General features: G+C 30.9%; 2 protein-coding genes across 2 annotated transcripts; one reads left to right on the top strand and one right to left on the bottom strand.

Annotated features, from left to right (window-relative positions):
- Positions 1-545: 545 nt before the first annotated feature.
- On the top strand, positions 546-2,224 carry LOC142639696 (RING-H2 finger protein ATL54). The gene is made up of 2 exons (XM_075813842.1): positions 546-1,646; positions 1,916-2,224. Exons 1-2 carry the CDS (start codon positions 683-685, stop codon positions 1,942-1,944), a joined length of 993 nt encoding a protein of 330 aa, XP_075669957.1. The 5' UTR covers positions 546-682; the 3' UTR covers positions 1,945-2,224.
- Positions 2,225-13,468: 11,244 nt separating this feature from the next.
- LOC142640395 (transcription factor bHLH96) lies at positions 13,469-16,237 on the bottom strand. The gene is made up of 3 exons (XM_075814467.1): positions 15,549-16,237; positions 14,478-14,930; positions 13,469-13,746 (listed from the first exon to the last, which is right to left on the bottom strand). Exons 1-3 carry the CDS (start codon positions 16,026-16,028, stop codon positions 13,651-13,653), a joined length of 1,029 nt encoding a protein of 342 aa, XP_075670582.1. The 5' UTR covers positions 16,029-16,237; the 3' UTR covers positions 13,469-13,650.
- Between the last annotated feature and the right edge of the window lie 4,961 nt (positions 16,238-21,198).

The raw sequence follows: 21,198 nt of genomic DNA, 5'->3' as shown, positions 1-21,198 counted from the left end.
ATATTTTATATATAAGATGATTATTAATTTCTAGTTATTTTAAAATTTTACAAGTATGAAGAAAAAAAGAAAAAAGAAAACGTATAATTCAACAATAAATAGGTAAATATTTACTCAAAAATATTGAGTGATGCAAATTTTCTAATGTACGTATAAGACATATTAGCTCAACTCATACAATATATAACTTCAACCTAATTCGGATAAGTCATTGATTCTCTCACATTTATTATTGTACATCATCCATAAATCTCACCCATTTCACATTTTAAACATAAACATCAATTAATCTCGCGAACATTGCAGGTTAAACTATGAACCTTATAAGTAAGGAGCGCACATCAACAGGTGTGAGATAACAATTACCCGGCCATTATATATACCTGTGTCTACCTTATATGGGGTCCATGCCGAATTGAGCTAATTGGGGGAATTAATATATACACTATAACACCTAGACGAAACCATGTTGAGGCAGAGAGTTTAACTTGTTAATCACCAAACACACAAAACAAATCAAAATCACCCACTAAACCTTTGAAAGAGACATGTTAACTTTCTTAACGTCTTTCATTTGGTCCCTTCCAATTCAAACAAAAGCTAAACACCTCTCTCTTCAAAGAGCCACTCATTCATGTATCTTGCCTCTCTTGACGCTCTAGTTTTTTTTTAATCTCCTTCAATGGCTAGAAATTATAGAATACTCTTCCCTACACTCACTGCAACAAGCCCATCCTCAAACTGTGAAGGTTTTTGTGACCCAGCTTGCCCTTTTAACTGTCATCCACCTTTCCCAGACTATATCTATTTCCCACCACCACCTCCACCACCATCTCTCGCAGCCTCTCATAGCTCAAAATTCTTAGGCCACCACTTCTCAACCTTCCTTATTATCTCCCTTTCTGTCTTAGCCAGCCTTCTTGTTCTTATTAGTTACTATGTTCTAATAGTAAGGTCTTGTCCAAGTTGGTGTAGCCGAAGAAATAATGGACCTACATCCTCTCGCTCAGATGGTACAGACGAAGATTTTCTTGATGAGAATCATGTTGATCATCCTATATGGTTCATCACCACCGTTGGTTTACAACAGTCTATTATAAGCTCGATTGCGGTTTGTAGGTACAAGAAAGATGAGGGTTTGATTGAAGGCACCGAGTGTTCTGTGTGTTTGAACGAGTTTCATGAAGATGAAATGCTTAGACTCTTGCCTAAGTGTAGCCATGCCTTTCATATACGTTGCATTGATACTTGGTTGAGGTCTCATACAAACTGTCCTCTATGCCGTGCCAATATAATTGTGAGTGATACTGTAAGTTTAGACCTTGTTAGTCATCTGGGTTCAGTGGATCAGCATGCTAACAATTTGGACAGAAACCAAGAGACCACTATGATGAACTCTGGGAATGATGGTGACATCTCTGAGAACCCGGCTGGAATAACCGCTGAAAGCGAATTACCAGAGGTTAATGGTGAAAGAACATCAAAAGAGACTGTGAATTGTAGTGGAAATAATGATTTTCAGGCACTTGGTGATGATTCAATGGATAATGGTATACAAGTAATAAGGTCTGTTTCAGAAGGGAGCTTGGTTATTGAAACTGAAGATGCTGAAAATTCACAGTTAGATATTGAATCAAAGCAAGATGGTAGGTGCTCAAGCATGCCTAGATTGATGGGTCATTCTTCAATTGAAAATTTTCTGCATATTAGGCCTGTATCTATGAAAAGATCGTTTTGCAGTGGTGGGAGGTTTTGGTCCTCAAGATATAACAAGAGCTTGAATTCTATTCTATTCTTGTAATAAGTTGGGGGTGTACCAATTCTTCTCCTACTACCAAAGCTATAAGAAAGTATAGATGAGTTCTAGGACGAATTGTCCACTTTAAACGAATAAAATTTCGTTTTTGTGCTGCAGTTTCAAGTTCTGAAGTGGAGCTGGAGTAAGTCTTTTTGTATCACAAAGTGTGAATACGGCAGGACAGAATTGATGCCTCAAAAGGCAAAGGTATCACCTCCACTTGCAAGCACTAATTACTTTGTTATTAAATTTACTTGGCTATGTTTCTGCAAAGGGATAAACCATTTGATTTTGGCTGTGCCTACCAATATATATATTTTTTCTTTTCTTTTTTGAGAATGCATTTCTAAACCTTCATCCATTCAAAGATAAAGGGGTGTGTAGAGGTATTGTCAATAAATGCGTATATATTTTTGTTTTTTGTTTTGTTTTTTTTTGTTGTTGTATTGTTGTGGTTCGTGCCATTAGCAGTTATTAGTCTCATTCTCAATATCTTTCACAAGAAACTGAACCTCTTTATCTATGTTCTTTGACAATGAGAACAATTCTAGAGCCCACAAGCACAATTGCTTCATCCTAGGATGAAAAATTGGCCACAATTTTCGTTCCCTAGTTTGTAGCATCAAATAAAGGGATATTGCCGGTTCTACCCACACATCTTAGAGGAAATAATTTGTTGCGACTTAACACTATTATTATGTTGTGACTTCGCACTTATTATCCAATGTCTCTTTCTGTTTCTCAAAAAAAAAATTATCCAATAAAAAAGTTTGGGGGCATTGCAATGGGATATATATTAATTTAAGCTGAAGTTAGAGAGTTCCAGCTAGATAAACCATGCATCATCCAGGAAAGGTAGGGGTTGGGAAAAAAAAAATTCAAAATGTTGGCATAATGGCATATGTAGTAAGTAGTAACCAATGGAAAGAGAACATTGTAAATGCTGACTAATGACTAGAGCTTGGTAAAATGAAATGGTTTTTTTTTTTTTTTAAATAATTCAATTATTACAACAGATGACTACGGAAAGATATGAAACATGATTGTCCTTATAAAACGAAATAGTTGAATAATTATAAAAGGAGGCTATTAAGGAACATAAATTTTCTACCACTTTTTATGTTCTATTAAATATTGAATACTAAGATTATGTAGCTTAACAAACCTAACATGTGATTCTGATTGTTTGAAATATAGATCATTGAATAATCGACCAGTCCAACTTCCCTTCAATAGGTCATCTCAAGTATTATATATATAACATCATCTTCAAATATTAAATTTTCATGTGGTCCAGTATCAACTAATTTTGCGCATTTAGATGTAGTAAACCATTTAAATTTTTATAAGTTATGTACAAGAAGCGATTGATCTAAGCGAATCATGTCAATTTTGACAAGTTTTCATGTCGAAATCAGTTGATAGAACCTCAGACCAATCAAGTTTTCATGTCGAAATCAGTTGATAGAACCTCAGACCTAATTGCTCTAAGCCGCCCTCAGTTTTTGCTCCAACATTTTTACTTTTCTTATAAAAAAAAAAATGAAGGGTTGAGAGATAATTATAAAAAGTTAATTAAAAGTGATTGTGATGAATAATTTGTATGGACAAACTTTTTCTTTTTCTTTTTCTTTTCCTTTTGTTTTTTTATAAATAAGATGAGCGTGCTAATCCGACCACTCATTCAAGGGTGAGGTGTGGATAGTTGCCTTCGATCAATCGATAATGAGTTATAACAACCCTTATCTGACATGCTTAGGTCAAGTCATTAAACCCAAACCTACGTTAGCAATGAGCCCGTGATAAAGAATCTTTAGGTAAAATTTGATGGTAATGTCAATAAGTCATTGAAGGAACGCATAGTGGAAGAGAATTCCAACAGGGATTAATAATTATTCAATACTACTTTCAGGCAAGAAGTCATTATCCTTATTATTTTTTCTTCCATGTCTATTATTGTCATAATTCCTAATGCTTTCAATCGGAGGCAAACATTTTTTTTTTTTGGTAAACCATACAAGAGTCACTAACTTGATTCCCAAGCACAACATAAAGACTATATTCTAAGCCAGTCGGCTATCTCTCAACAACCACACCTTCCTAATCCCATTGAAATGGGGAGGTTACTTCTTTTTCCAGATTGCTTAAATTAAAGTGCCAATTAAACAATGAATCCATACAATTTAGGCTTTTGATTTAAACACGTTATCTGACTTTCAAGTCTCAAGCTGATGTATGCCTAGCTACCTGCTCTATCTATGTGCCCTATTTTACCAATATCTTGAGCAAACCAACAATAACGGCCTAACTTTATAGTTCTTGCAGCGAATCAAAGCCAAGCTCAAATTCGAATTACAGTACTATAATTGCTGAAGGAGTTGTCTCAATATTGTTGACTTGACCCTAATTTAACAATCTGGTTATATTTCCAGTCAGAAAAATGCTAAATTTACTGGAAATTTATTATAAAATGCTAATAAATTAATTTGCTAATGAATGTAATTGAAATCATGTCTATAATATAGTAAATAAATAAATATATATTGTTAATTCTCTAAATTAAAACTTGCAGGAAATTCATTTGTTAATCTCTATATGAAAAAGGGCAAAAAGTGTAACGTTTTCAATAGTTTAGGAAATTAAAGTTTAGGGATGAAAAAACAAACTTCAAGTTTACTTTATAGAGAAGCAATACTTTTGCAAAATTTTAAATTATTTTTCTTGTATTTGAAAGTTCCCTAATAATAGTTGTAGCATCATTATTTCAGCAAAATAGTTGTGTGCATAGTTTCTTCGTCAATTGATGACTAGTCATAACTTTGGTTGTCAAAATCATGATCTTGATTGTAGGATCGCACAATTTATAATCTCACCTCACCAAAATGTTTAGGATCGTACTAGGATTGTAAAAATGGTAAGATCGTACGTAGGATTGTATGGGATCCTACTGATCCTACTAAAAACATAAATTTTTGGGTTTTTTTATGGGATAAATTTTTTGTTTTTGATGAAACTTTAAGGGTTTTTATTCTTTTATGTTGTGATGGTATGGCTTTTATTTTATTTTTTATAAAATTATGTTAACCTAAGCAAATGTTTTCTAGTTTCTAGTTCACTTGTAATCAAAATGAAGGAATGCTTCATCATTTCTAAATAAAAAATTTGATGTTGGCTTTGCAGCTTTTTAAGCTATAATATAATGTTGTTAAATTTGTTTTATCAATATACTAATTTGTGTTCTAATATTACTAAAATATTTTTTTGAATATAATTTTTTCAGTTATGCACTTATGCTTGTATTTGTATATTAATTATTTGATTTTTTTGAGCATGCTCTTTAAATGTTTCTGAGTTGTATAACTTGAATAGTTGAGTGTGAAATTATATCTTGATATCTTTTGCAGCTCTAGTATACAAATATATAATGTCTATATAAATGATGAAATGTATGATGATGATTAGGAATTTAGATCGGTGGTTATAAGAACCTTAGAATGGAAATAATTAAATGTTCAATTAACCTTAATACTCATCTTGCTTTTGGATTTCATTTTGTACTTAGCTAGTTTCCATTTGTTAACTTATTTTGGATTTCAAACTTAGAATTTAGAACCTGGAAAATATTTTCTATATGTTTTGATAAATATTTTGGTATTTCGTTGCTAATTAAATATTTATTGAACTTTTTAGATATATTGGGTCAAAACTTAAATATACTTGTTTCACTAGTATAAACTTAGCGATGTATGACATGCAAATTACATCATATGATACAAATCTTAGTTTTTTTATGAATAAATTTATAATTTACGTGATTATTCAACATACAAAGTCAGTATTAATGCGTTTTTTGCTTTAAATTTGAAAAATATTTAAGATCTTACGATTCATGATTCGATTCTACGATCTTACCTACCTTCAATAATCCTACGTAGGATCTTGATTTTGCCAACCTTGGTCATGACAAATCATGTAGTTTGAAAAACATGACTGAAGTGTGTGTGAAACCAATTTTTTTTTTTTTAAAAAAAAAACTACAACCATAAATTGTTATTTTACACCGAGATCCTTGCTAAATTATAAAGATATCTATACTTTATATAAAAAAGGACAATTAAGCAGCTTGTGTTTGACAAAACAATATTGTAAAGACTAAAACGTAGAATCAGAGATTTCCTTTTACGTTTGTTTGTCGTATACAAGTATATTTACGTTTCTCTCCTTAAAAACTTTAACTCAGAAGAGTTAAAAAGCATGGGTAGTTTCGTCATTTTGGCTTTACCTTTCTTGTCTTATCTCTTTGTTTGGGGTGTTTGACAGCCAACTACTTTACTGATAGACATAGAGTGAAGCAAGACGGTAAGGGAGAGAAATAATGAGAGATAAGAACAAAGAAAAAAATAAGGGAGTTAGCCATGACCCATAAGTCAACTGCATCCATTTCAAGAGAGAGAGAGAAAGAGAAGAAACAAGAAAAAGAAGAAGGTTGGATAGAAAGAAAGATGGAGATTTTGTTTTGGTTTAGCTCATTCATTTTATCATTTTATTTATTTGATGAAATTATATTTATCTTATTTAAATGTAGTTTTTGCACATGGATTCATCTTGCATGTGAATTATTACTTTCTTTCTTACTAGTTTTTTTGAGAAAGTCTCGGTGTTTTGTTTTAACAAATATAGAGATTTTGTTTTGGTTTAACTCATTCATTTTATCTCTCTTTTTTTTTTTTCTTTTTTGATGAAAGTATAATTATTTCATTTAGATGTAGTTTCTCTTGATAGGTTCATTTTGCACGTGGATTATTATTTTCTTTCTTGCTGGTATTTTTTAGAAAGTCTTGCTGGTTTGTTTTAATTTTTTATATGTAATGGAAATTGTGTCAATAATATAGTATGTATGTATATATATATATATATATATATATATATATATATATATATATATATATATATTGTTAATTCTCTAAATTAAAACTTGCAAGAAATTCATTTGTTAATCTCTGTATGAAAAGGGCAAAAAGTGTTACATTTTCAATAATTTAGGAAATTAAAGTTTAGGGATGAAAAAACAAACTTCAAGCAAACTTTATAGAGAAGCAATACTTTTTGCAAAATTTTAAATTATTTTTCTTGTATTTGAAAGTTCCCTAATAATAGCTGTAGCATCATTATTTCAGCAAAATAGTTGTGTGTGTGGTTTCTTTATCAATCTATGGCTAGTCATGACAAATTATGTAATTCAAATAACACGAGTGAAGTTTGTGTGAAACCAATTTTTTTATTTTTTTTATTTTAACTACAACCATAAATTGTTATTTTACACCGAGATGCTTGCCAAATTATAAAGATATTATGTATAAAAGAAAAAGAAAATTAGACAGAATTATGTCGGTATGAACAAATTTTAAGATAGTTTTTAATATTTTTTTTTGGGAAAGCTTGAACTCCTATTCTTATTCTCTCCTCTCTCTTTCTCTGATTGCTCATTTTCTTGACGTACGTGGGCCAATGCATTTGAACTTTATCGAGAAAAGCACTGAATGTCACTCCAAGCCCAATGGATTCAGTCATGTACCTTGATTTATTGGATTAAGTTTTAGCTCTTTATTGAGTAGGAACGATAAAGCCCGCAAAATTGGTTGAGCCCAATTCCACTACTTGTCTCCAAATCCGACCCACCTTTGCGGCGCGTGCTGTACACACACACACAACTCTCATTGATTACACAATAAACATATTCAAATTTATCTGGTACAAATCAACAAAAGCTCTTCTATATTTTATACAAAACCAAATAAGATCAAATGTGCAGGACAATAGACACGATTATATCATTTATAATTTTATAGTAGAAATTCACATGAGTATCCTTTTTTCCATTTTTTTTGGTTGAGAAAAGTATCATTTACCATCCCTATGTTAGACTCAAAAAAATCAGCCTGCCTATATTGTTTCCCCATAAAATGCGGAATCGTCTCAAGATTTTGAGTGTGACATTTAATTCCTTTACTTTATGTGTAAGCCGTTAATTGTGTAACACTTAAACCCATTAATTTTGTTAGTTTAATTGTAATAGAAAACTCCCAAGCGATATTGTTTTATGTAAAATGCAGTTATAAATATAAACGTGTCATCAAATGAGAAAGTATTTTATTATTTTCATGAAAGTTTAATGCACATAAAATAATATATATTACATAGAGATTAAAGATTGCTATCAAATTTTAGGGGACTACACGTTTTATTTTTGCACTTTTCTCTATATTTATGCTTCTTGTTAGAGTATTTTAATATTATTTAATTAAAATAAATAAATATTACAAGATAAATATAATAATATTGGAGTTAATATAGAAGATAAATAATTAATAAAATGTTTAATCCCATATTGAAAAAAAAAAAAAAAAACCCTTTCATTAAATTATTAATAAAATATGAAGTTATTTATTAAGATTGTATCAAGTTTAGAGCTTATGTTCCTTAGAGCTCTCTCAAACTTGGTATGTTGCTTAATGGGGAGCCTTGGTAAATGGTGAACATATTTCGAAGACATAAGAAAAAGATGCATGTAATTGCTTCCTTTCATTATATAGAGATGCAAAATTAAATTTAAAATTTAAAAGAAGAGCGGTTGGAATTAATTGCAAATTTTCTTTGCATCGGTAGAGACGAAACTACTTTCACATCATTTTCCTAATTTATTTAAATGGTGAGTTTCACGTTTACCTATTATCAATGTCACTTTTATTATAGAATATACTAAATATATTATAAATATACTACATATCATTTTCAAAACGAGATTCCCTGGCAACACTTTCTTATTGTTAAACAAGTTTGTGTCGCATCAACTTATTGGTTTTATACTACTTCGTCAAAGTTAGTCCCACAAACTTCTCTCGTGATATTTACTCATTGACAAAAGATACGGGTAACTTAGTAATTAGCATGCATGTACTAATGATATTATCTCAAATGGCACATGTTATTATTATTATTTTGTTTCTTGCTTTTTGGATGAATAATTATAGAAAAGTAATATCCGTATAATATTTTTACAATAAATTCTAAATGACAGATAAATACTGTTTTTAATCTAAATTTTATTATCAAAATTGTTTTCTTGCACACCAATAATAAGAAGTAACAATATACTACATAAAATTTGTTATGAAAATATTGTGTACATCAAATTTTTCATAATTAGAATTTCTCAGCATTAGAACCATATCATTTCTCATGATTAGAATCATAGTTGTGTTTCTTCATAACAAATTTCACTACAATTGGTCGGCTCATCATGTTTACAAAGTGGACTACTTTTTGTAATAGAAATGGACCTCCATCCTTTTCTTCTCTTCCTCATTACTCTTGAAGAAGAAGAAGAAGAAGGTCAGGATCCTCATAACTGTTATACATGTTTTTGTTGTTTGAGAAAAGGGAAAAAAAAATTCTTAGGCCTATTCAACCAAAAAAGAAGAAGATACTAATAATTACACGTCCAAACAGAATTACTTTAATCATGGAACCAAAAAAAAAAATGTTGGGAAATGGTACACCTTTATGAGATGTATGTATTATCGTTTTCAAATCAGCAATGATTTTCAATTTGCTATCATTACATTCACGAAACTTCTTCGATACTACCCAGCATATACATATCTGCAAGTACTTGTCACTAAAAAGAATCTGCTAGCTTTTTTTATTTGACAACCCCATGTTCCATGAACCTGCTGTCACTGTTTACTCTATAGTAATTTGATAATCTCATGCAATAATGCTACAAATACCATAAATTTCATATATATATATATATATATATATTTTTTTTTTTTTTTTGGAGTTGATAGACTATGATTATTGATTAGTTGATAGACTATTACTCAACGTTAAATTTAGGGTCCCAAAATCGAAATATGGAATGAATAGATATAAAGATATGGGCTCTTGTAAAGCCTTTTACGTCAAGTAGGCTTGGTTTTTCACTCTTTCACTTCCACTAGCTACCCTTTCGGCCTTTCTAGATTTCCTTTTTCCCTAAAGAGAGAACACAAGGGATCTTTGTGCTACGGATTAATCATTAATCTTAGCCATCAAGGATATTGAAACTCAAAATGTTAATTATTTAATAATAAGTGACTTTCAAAGTTAGGCTAATTCGAACCTACAAATTCAAATTGTTAGACTATGTCACAGTTCATACATGTGTGGAAAATGTTATAATTAAACCATCTTTTATATTTTAAGTAGGATAAGTGAATTGGAAAAATATATACTTTGATGGGTTATTTATTGTATATGTGTTATAATTTACAAAGAGAAGTGGATTTTTCGAAATAATAAGAATAATAAATTGAATTTTGAAGGGGATGTGACCCCAGTGAACCTAAAACTAAAAAGCCAAAGATTCATGTGCGGTTTTGAATTTTCACAAAGATAGTTTTGTTGTAAATGTCCCGGAACAGAATCTTGTTGCAACAAAAAACAAAGAAGTACATCAACTCGCCGCATCATAGCTGCCAAATTACCACCAATTTTATGATTTATCAAAGTTAAGTCCAAGTAGTTAATTAGCTGAATTCAATTACAATATAAAATATTAAAAAAAAAATCAAATCATAACAAGAATAATCACACACATAGAAGATGATGAATTTTTCACCAAGTGGAAAATCCAACAAGAAAAAAAACTTTGAAGCCTATAACTCGATCTCGTCAAATCCACTATTAAGAAGTTGCGATACAACCAATCTTACAAGAGCGCTAGCACATGTAATTGACTTGCATTTAAGCTTCTAACTCTTGATGCAACTACTCTTCAAGCCTCCATCTTCGCAGTAATTTGCTATCGCAAGTTGAGACATCGAATACAAGAAATTAGCATTTATCGCCATAGTAGATAATGTGGATCCAACGTGTTTAGAGAGGATTTGTCAATGCCTAATTAAGTACTTGCTTAGTAACCAAATTTTCAAGTTTCAACTCTAGAAATGCCCCATCTGTGTGCTTTAGGACTAGATCCGTAGCACCAAAAAAGGCACATCCTTAATAAAAAGGTTAGTCATTTTACATACGACAAAGCTTAGGTAGTAGCTTTACCCTTTTACATATTCTGTGGTGGTTTTTTTGTAATATATATGTGCCGATTTTAGACATTAATTAGTTATTTCTTAAGGTGACCACAAGATAATTATTAGAGGTTCTGGAACCTCATTGATCTTATGAGGTTTTAGGAACAACTAGCTAGGTAAATCCTTTAGGTTTAAATTTAGATTTCTTAGAATACGTTGAATACAACTAATTCTTTGAGTTCTTTCTTTACTTTCTGTTACAAGAAAATTTGTTCCCATAAATAAAAACTTGAAAGTCATTGAATATATCCAACTCTTCTGATCACCATTTAAGCAGGGACACTTGTCCAAACATGCATGGGTCAAAAGACGATGCAAAAGACATGTAGGGTAAGTAATTATTGGAGAAGGAGAGCATCATTCTGTACCATTCCAAGGACATCATCCTCTAATACACATATATATATCACAAGGAGACAAAGAGGAAGAGAATCAAGAACTCAGAAGTCACAAATCAAAGGGAATATGCCGTGGGGTATTATCATGAAGTCCTCTTGAGAGCCTACGAAGAAGAATAGGATGATATCCTTTTGAAATTACACTATATCCGATGTGTGGAACCCAGTAAATATTTGGAACATTAAAAGCAAAATTATGCTCCATTGATTCAGAAAGTAAATGCACAGAATGGTTAAAGGTGGTATAGCTGTGCTTCTTCAAGGAAAGAGCACAATATGTCGTTAGTGATGACTTGTTGCTTTCTAGCTTCTTCCTGCATCCTCTACAATAAGTTAAGTTTGGGTCTATTGAGTCATAATATCTCTATTAATGGAAATGTAGGATGTGAACTCCGGTAAAGTGAGCAGATCGACTACGTTGCATCTCTATCACTTTTAAGAAGAAGCAAGATATGGGCGGAAGAGGCTACAAACTATATATATATATATGACTATTTGGATTGGTTTTTACCTTTTAGCTTTTTAGCTGATATATTTGTTTATATTAGCTTCTTCAAGTATAATTATACTTTTATGAAATTTTAACTAATTAACAAAATACTAATCCAACCACACGTTAAATCCACATATGTACGTGCAAGCCTCCTATTGTAAAGGAATTAGAATGATCTAGTACCACTAAAAAAAATAAAAAATAAATTTCGACCATTTAATGGTTCCTTAATTAAACAAAATGTTTGAATAAGAACATTTTCATGTTTTTAGACAATCTAAGTACAATTTCATGCCTTACCCAACAAGGAAAAGTGGATGAGCGGGTGAGTTTCGAAGGTCTACATTAGTTCCTTTGCAACTTACAAAATTTGTTGTATATTCATGATTTAGCCTTAAAATTGATGAGGCAGTTAATTCAACTCTCAAGGGAATTCTCTTGGGGAAAGATTTGAGAGAAGCTAAGGCTGCCCTTTTTGTAGTTTCTTCATGGCCTTTGCACTCGCTAGGTGGGTTGCCATAATACAATTCCTGATGCCCTCAATGTCCATAAGAGTCTCTTTAAATCTAGAAGGAAAAATTCTGGAATCAATCAAATAAATAAAATTTCAATTTTATTAAAAGCAAATTGTTATATTTGTTCATATTCTAAAAAAATGTTATTTTTGTTTTACATTTTGCAAGCATATTAAATAACTTAATTTATACTTAAAAATGAACTTAAATGGACTCTAATTGATATAGTATCATTATAGGACTCTAATTAGGTTAGGAAAGTCTTAAAAACAGCTAAAACTTATTAAATAAAATCCCAATTCCTAAAATTCAGAGAAAATTACATAAAACATTAAAACTTCCAAAAAAATAACAAACGGGAAAAATCAATACCCTTATTTTGTCTTCGTGGTGGAGATGGTTAACAGTCCTCTCCTTTTGTTTCGGCCAATAAAATTCATCATTTTTTTGGCAAAAAAAAAAAGGAAAAGGAAAAGGAAATCGTAATCGTATATATATCTTCAAATTAAAATGGGCACAATGCCTAGACTGTGTTTGTTCCTAACAGGCTAACACATATAAGAAATTAAGAATTATGTTTACAAGAAGGAATTTAGATTTTGTTCTACTTTTATAAAGTGCAATATCAAACCAAAGATCATACACCACTTTCGAAGGTGGAATGTCTTAATATAATATAAATAAATAACAATAACAATTTGTACTTAAAATATATATATATAATTGTAAAAAGTTGTATAGTTAGATTGGTTATATAATAAAAAAATTAAAAACAAACAAAAAACTTTTTGTGTTATGATTTTCTTTCTTTCTAGTGAATATATTTGTACTTTTTAGTAATTTATAGGGGGAAAAAACTAAAAAGTCTTATTCAAAAAGACTTGGGAAAAAAGCTAATGTTTTTGCTTTTTTACAGGTCTGGCGGAGGTGATGTTACGCTTATTAATTAATGATATGATGGATTTTTTTTTAATATTAATATAATAGGATATGTACTATGTGGTATAGAGTACTCCGTAATTCAATAATTTAGGCATCAAAATTCACCGATGTTATAGTTTCGTGATATTGATACCCATGATATATACTTATAATATTTTTTATTTATATATTATTTTATGATCTGCGGGAAACATGCATGCATTGCTTCGGGAAAATTTTTGTATTCTCTTGTTAGATAGATACAGAGAATAGGGAAAGAGATACAACAAGAAGAATGGAACCAATCATTCTGATAGGCATATATGATATAACCCCAATTACAAAATAATACGATTCAAAACAAAACAAAATAGTGGGGTTTTTTCATATTATTTCAGCTGAAAGCAGACTCTTCTTGAATTATTCTTAGCATTTGATTAACTGCTGTTGCTATTTCATCCACTGAAATCAGCTGGCACCCTTCCTCAACCTGTCCCACAAATTTAACAAAACCATTATTGATATAATTTCTAAATGGGTCTTTTTAATTAAATTAAAAATAATAATTCTCCCTAAAAGAAAATTAAAAATTAAAATTAATATTCAATTATAAGTTACAGTACATACTTTTCGATTAATATTCAATTGTAATCTTGTGTAACACTATAACTTACAGTGTTTAGATACATAATAATTGTTTTTTCTCTTCAAGCCCATATAGAAAATATGTATACACTATTTAACTTTATTTTAAAAATTAAATTTATATATAAAATATCTGCAACATTAAGAGCTCATTTGGTACTTTTCAATTAATATTCAACTGTAATCTTGTGTAACACTATAACTTACAGTGTCTAGATACATAATAATTGTTTTTTATCTTCAAGCCTATATAAAAAATATGTATATACTGTTTAATTTTATTTTAAAAATTATATTTATATATAAAATATTTGTAACATTAAGAACTCATTTGATAAAGGAGTTTGAGTTGAGTTGTTTGTAATTTTTTGAAATAAATATGAATATAAAAATATGTAAAAATATGTGTAAAGTTGTTTAAAATTTGGTAAGGCAAGTTTCAACAACTCTAAGTAACATTACCAAAATGTACATTAACTGCTTTTGTCCTTTTGATACTCATTTTTAACAATAACTTTGTAAAATTGACAAAAGAGAGAATAGTGATCGGCTAGCTTTCCATTGTACCGTACCAACCTTAACGCTAACGGAATAGAGGACCATTTGATCAAAAGTGGTAACGTTAAGGTGGAGAATAGTGAGTCTCAGACTTTGAAGCCCAGCCACCATTTTCAAGAGCTGTCTAGGCTGTTTCTTTGAGAGTATCTTGAGGTTGGCATGGGTCTCCACCATGGTGACTTCTATGTCTGCCGCAGCCCGTTGATTCTGTTGCTGCTGCTGGGCCATGGATTCGTTTGCTGTGGCAGTGGCAGCTGAGTCGTTGCACTGAGTTGCGCGTGTTGAGTACTGAGGGAAGGTGAAGAACTGAGCAAATGGTGAAGAAGAAGAAGAAGAAGAGGAAGAAGAAGAAGAAAACCCATTAGTGTCTGGTTCTTGCTTTGTCCTTTTATGAACCTCCATGGACTGCAACAATTGCTCTAGCTCCTTCACAAAATTGATTGCTCCTCCTATTATAGACGCTTGGTCACCCTATAATACAACAATTAATAAGTCAATAACAACAACAACAACAACAATCAAGTTTTCAAAGTTTTGGAGTCTCTATGTTGTAAAAGTACACTGTTTTGTATGAATTGTTACTCACATAATAATCTATGAAGTGTTGTAATTATGTATGATATTTACATGATTAAAGACTGTAATTCAAAAATGTCAGAAAACTAAATATAACCGAAAAGATAAATTCATTAAAATCAGTTTAACTAGCTCAATAACTATCTATATATCCTCAAAAAACTCTCAACATAAAGAAAGCATTAATTCATACCAAAAAACTAAAAATATGATATGATGAACATGCACAAGGCGTGGCCGATTGAGCATGTATAATATATTAACCGAAAAAACAAATATAAAGTGAACCTATGACAAAGTCAATATATTACTAGATAAGTGGTACAATTATTAAAATCTTGGGATTCGTAAACATTTGTAGACATCATAAAGTAATCAAGTAGACTCCTGGAATCTTGATAGGAAAAAGGAGAAAAATATAATTAGGGTTTAAAAAATAGTATTGCTAAAAAGAGTTTCATCGGGCAAAGGAAAAAAGCAAAAGAGAAAAATAAAAATAAAAAAGTGACTGACCCTTTGAACATAAGAAGGTGGCATCAAAGACCTGAGCACAGAGAGGTACTCATTCATCTGTTTACGACGATTGCGCTCAACAGCAATGTGGGTCATCCTTTGATTCTCAATCTCCTCCTTGTTTTTGCTACACTTGGTGCGTTTTCGCTTTCTACGACCTGTCGTTGTTGTTGCAAAAGCTTCCTTTGAAGGAAGAGGGTAAAGTTGTACTTCACCGGGGAAAGAATATTGATCTATAGTATGATCTGTGCAAGCCTCAGGAGAAGAGGAATTTGGGTCATAGTACTCTTTATGAGCATTTTGCATCACTGAAGGAGATGAGGAATAATCAAAGTTTGCATGGAGACTTTGCTCTAAGCTATGGATTCCAAGAAGGGCTTTATCTTCTTCTTGTAAAGCAAGGTCATAGTTCCAAGAGTAAAAGTCTTTGCAAGCAAAACTAAATGGATCTTGTGGATAAACCACAGCTTCTAATGCCATTTTTAATACTAGCTAACACACAAACAAGTGATAGGACAGAGCTTAGAGAGAGAGGGTTTGTGAGCTGAGAGTGAGAGAACTGTGTCGTACAATACAAGGAAACCCAAATGAATATAAGAGAAAGGGAAAACGAAACTTATTGGTATAAACCCAAAGGAAAGCACTACGTACCCAATAGACCAAACAAACTCACCTTTTTATCATATGCCACCAAGAAGGGAAGCCCAGAGGGCTTTAAAGACATCTAATCAAAGATATAAACAAAAGCTACAGAGTGTTGCACGTGAGATTGCATATATTGTAGACTAGTCACTAGTCAATACTCACTAATCGATTAACAATGTGTGTGTGTGTGTGAGAGAGAGAGAGAGAGAGAGAGAGAGAGATTCTATTTCTATTGGCAATTAGATAAACAAATCAGTCTATATATATTAAACTAAACTAGACAACTATAATTCTTAAATATTTATAAGACGGTTTGTTTCTCAACCACACAATTTTTTTATTTTCTTAAAGTTTGGTGGGTAATTGGCTGTCCCGGTTGTAATACCTACAGATACTTGACGCGTTGCGTATATAGATGGATGGACCTAGACTAGATTTTCAGTAAGCCATAAGTTTAAGACAAATCTAACTGTTGATGAATAGTTTGAAACTTTGAATTCAGTTTAAAAAAGTAGTTCGTACTATTGATAACAACAAAACAGCCTGCTACATTGATGAGACAACTATAATTCTTAAAGGCTAAGGCTTCTGTGCAGCGAAAATTTCAACTGGACACGTCCGGATTTGAATACATGGTTAAGAGTGGATATGTGTATATTACGTAACGTATTTAGTAAAAACTTTCATTCGATATAAGTCATACCCATTTTTAAATGGATTACTGTTACGAAATTGTATAGCTAGGTTATATTTGAATACTATTTATTTTGTTAAAAAATAAATATTTATTACTAAAATTACTGTAATAAAATAATTTTTAAATTATAAATAGTGCTATAAGACCCAAAATTTACTGTTTATTGCTGTGTTTTTTAGTACTTGGCTAGCTTGTAAAGAGTGCCATGGGACCAAAAAAAAATATATAAAATGCAAAATCATTGCTTGGCAAAGGCACGCTTAGTGTTTGTTTGATAATGATTATTTTTATCAGCTTATTTTACTATTCAACTTATTTTTGTTATTATTTATAAGTATTATTGTGCTTTTTGGTACTATTCAAAAGTTTCAATATACTATTTCAGTTAATTTTTACATTTATCTACCATAATTTTAACCAAAAAAAATTCAATTTCGGCCAAATAAATTGATTTCAAACAACCCTTGTACTATTTTTTTGGGGGAAAAACTTGAGTAGATTCGATATCATCCGGTCACTGTTACAGTTTGTGAATTCTATGACACTATAACTGTTAAATGAGCTTGCAATCAGTTCTTAATCGTGTTCAAAACCATTTGTGGAAGTAACCTGAGAAAAGCAACTTCGTGTAGAGTTCACCAGCTCTTCAATCGACTTTCGATCCATTGAAGCTTGACTGTCCCTCGGTCAAGACTTAATCAATGGAGAATTGGGGTTGTTGTGTCATTAATCGCTAAAGTTAGTTGTTTGCTTAGAATTATGTGCCTTACCTACATCAAGTATAAAAGGCACTGTATAACTTGACTCACAAGGTTGGGGGTGGCACTTTGCCGTGAACCCTAGATAAAGACATCATTCAAGCCTATTTCCATACAACAGTGAGTATAAATCGAAAGAATATTCAAGACAAGCTAAAATCGCAGGAGCCCGGTTGTGTTGTTGCGGTCAATCAAATCTTTAAAACGTTTTTGGAGAGGGTTGGAGGTAAACATTGTAAAGCACAGGTACGTTATCTATGGAATGTCCATATAGCTATAAAGTTCATAAATTCTAAAGCTATATATAGAAGGTTTTTGCAATTAATCCCATCTATCGGGTAAAATATAGCATAAAGGTTTTATTTTTATAGTGAATTTTTTGTTTGGGATAAGTTACCCCTTTAGTGGTTTATCTCTTGGGGAAGTTTTCCACTTCGCCACCATATAGCATGTCTCTTATTTATTTATTTATTTTGAATGCATTGTGATTTGTGACAAATTATGTTTATATTGGTTTGATTGTTTAAAACCTCTTTAGCATAATTCGACCTAATTGTATTAGCAGCATAATATAATTTTAGGGTCTAAATATCCTTTTCAATAATAATACATAGAAAATACTTTGGATAATAAACCACAAGATAATTCCCTTAGCCAATAAACCACAAGATTGTATAGTATACTTTTTACTATATGAGTATATAATATTGTCGAATTTAATTTTAAAATTTAAATTACAACATTTAAGGAATTATACCTAAATTTTATCATTTATTTCTTACAATAAAAAATTATCCATGATAATAAGTAAATTTAACTTGTACTCAAAATAAAATTAAACAAATTGTTAAAAACATTGTCTTTAGATAATCCTGAAATTAAGGACGTAAAAACCCCTTTTTTCCTTTCTTGAAGAACCCTGTGAATCTTCCAAGGGACATTCACAAACCACACAAAGGATATGAAAAGGTTATCTTATGAGACCAGCATGGAGTGCATCATTCACAACATGTGGATCTCACATATGTCATATGTGTGAGACCTACCAAATATGGGAGAGATGCTCAATGGGATGGCTTTGTGAGATACTCTATAGACATATCTAATTTGTAATTTGGACATTAGTTTATTTTTAAGATAAAACTTAAATACAATTAATTAGGGGTTGTATATCTTAGGTTTTCATTCAACCATATGACTTATTGGATGTAAATTTATTTTATTGTTGTTAGGGGAAGATAACACTATATTATTATTTTTTTTTTTATGAACAAAAATCTTTATTAAAGAGGAAACAAAATTACAACACCCTTCTGGACTCTCTCAAAATAACTGAAGAGAAACAGTTTGGGCTATAACCATAGTCAAATGAGATAAAAAAAAATTACAAGATAAACACCATTTAACTAAGGTGTGAGCTGCCTCATTACACAGCCTAGGTACCCTGATTACAAAGACATTACTGGAGAGAGACAAAAGGAATCTCAAATCAGAGAATGGCTCGATTCTCCAAGGTGGGGACATTGCCAAATCCGAAAGAAGCTAGACAACAGTTTGAGAATCTGTCTCCACAATGACAGATTTGCTAGCCAGAGCAGGGGCTAAGGAAATCACCCATCTAATTACTTCTACTTCAGCTTGGAGAGGGAGGATGGTATTCACTTTCATGGAACCAGCAAATACCAACTCCTCTCTTCATTCTCTCACAACCGTAGCGATGGCGGAGAAGCGAGGACCCATTGCTGCGTCAACATTTATTTTTATGTTCAATATTCAAGGAGGACCCACTAATGAAAGGAAAATAGCACTATTGGTGATGTAATCATCAATAAGGCATATGATTGAATTTAATTGGAGAATATATGTTATGACTAAGAAACTATAACTAAATTTTACCATTTATTTTATGGGATAATTCTTCTCCATTCTCATTTATCAAACCAGATAAGACCTTCTAAACACAATTTTAATTCAGGTTAAAACTTTTAAGGTAATTGACGTATTTTTTTTAAACTAGGTAATTGACGTATTTATAAATTATTCTATTATGTTATTTCCTTCTTCGTAACATGAAAGAATATTTACATTAGTAATAATTAAGTTCTTTTTATATATAAAAAATAGACGAATAAAACCCTTTTTCTCATAAATTTAATATCACAAATAGTCGAATTTTAAACATATTGGCGTGGTGATAGTAAGTTGTTATTCACCGCAAAGATGGTAGCAATAAGATAGAGTAGATCACAGAAATTTATAATTTAAAAAAAAAAAAAGTAAAAAGGAAAGAAAGATCTAGTAGACACTACTTTTCCCCTCTTTTAAGTACATTTTGTAAGTTATTGACGGTGAATTGTTTATTTAACATTTTTGGTGTTCGGGAATACCCATATGATGCGACTAATACTTGGTTTCATTTGGTAATGATGTGGTCGGACACTTGGACGTAAAAATGAGAATGGTGACAAAAATAGCTGTGAATAGCCAGAGATTCTGATGAATATCTATGACGGAGAGAGAGAGAGAGAGAGAGAGAGAGAGAGAGCGACAGAACTAAACCAGCTTAGTTCTGGTGTCGGACATGCTCAGCGGAATCCATGTGACCTTATGTAAAGCCAATCTTTAATCATCTACGATAAAGACTACAATCTACAAACATATTTTTTGGTGTTTTTCTTTTAAATAAGTCTAATAATACACAAGTTCATCAAAAAAAAAAAAAAAAAGAAGTCTAATATTCCTCAAAATAAAAAGTCTAATAATACACAAATTTCCATAACTCTCTCACGAACTTAAATTGGTGTCACTAACAACTAACAAGTGAATATCAAAGTAATCTAACATCAATCACAATTTATCACTTTAATGAATTTTCTTAATTTATTATCTTAACGAATTTTCTTTTATAATGTTTAGGGTAATAAAACTTTTCATTTACATGATTTTCTTTGATTAAAGGAAATTATTTTTAGGTTCATTACTGATACCAATTTTACTTTGCACCAATCAGGTGAAATTATTTTTAGGTTCTCTAATTTAGATTTTTTTTAAAGGTAATTTTTCAATAACTATGAAAAATGTTGTCCTTATTGTTATTTTATTGTATTTTATTTCTTGTTTTTTAAGTAACTATGCCCTTGTCACGAAGACATTCTCTTTGGTTTCTTCCCTTTTTTCTTGGGTTCTTCCATGGAATATTGTCTAGTTGTTTGTACCATTACTTTTTTTTTTTGGTCATAGTTGTACTATAACTTATGGTACATGTAGTTTAATTATTCTGAATTGTTTTAAGTTATTCCTTTATAAGATATTATATTTTATTTGTAAATCTTTGATCTAACAAATTTAGAGATTAAAGAAAGATGGAAAAGTTCATACCCAACTGGCATTCCTTTGAATGTATCACCAAAATGGTAGTTTATGAGATTCGAAGACTGACTGGTCTTCAATAGAATGCCACTACTCGCTATTCTTATTTCTTTAATACAGTCATTTTCTTCCTTAAAATCTCATTGGAGAGCAATCAGTAACTCAGTAAGATATTATTAAC

This window comes from Castanea sativa, chromosome 1 (assembly GCF_040712315.1).
Source record: "Castanea sativa cultivar Marrone di Chiusa Pesio chromosome 1, ASM4071231v1".
Taxonomy (NCBI): Eukaryota; Viridiplantae; Streptophyta; class Magnoliopsida; order Fagales; family Fagaceae; genus Castanea; species Castanea sativa.
The sequence above is the reverse complement of the archived record's forward strand: the minus strand, read 5'-3'. Positions and strand labels throughout refer to the sequence as shown.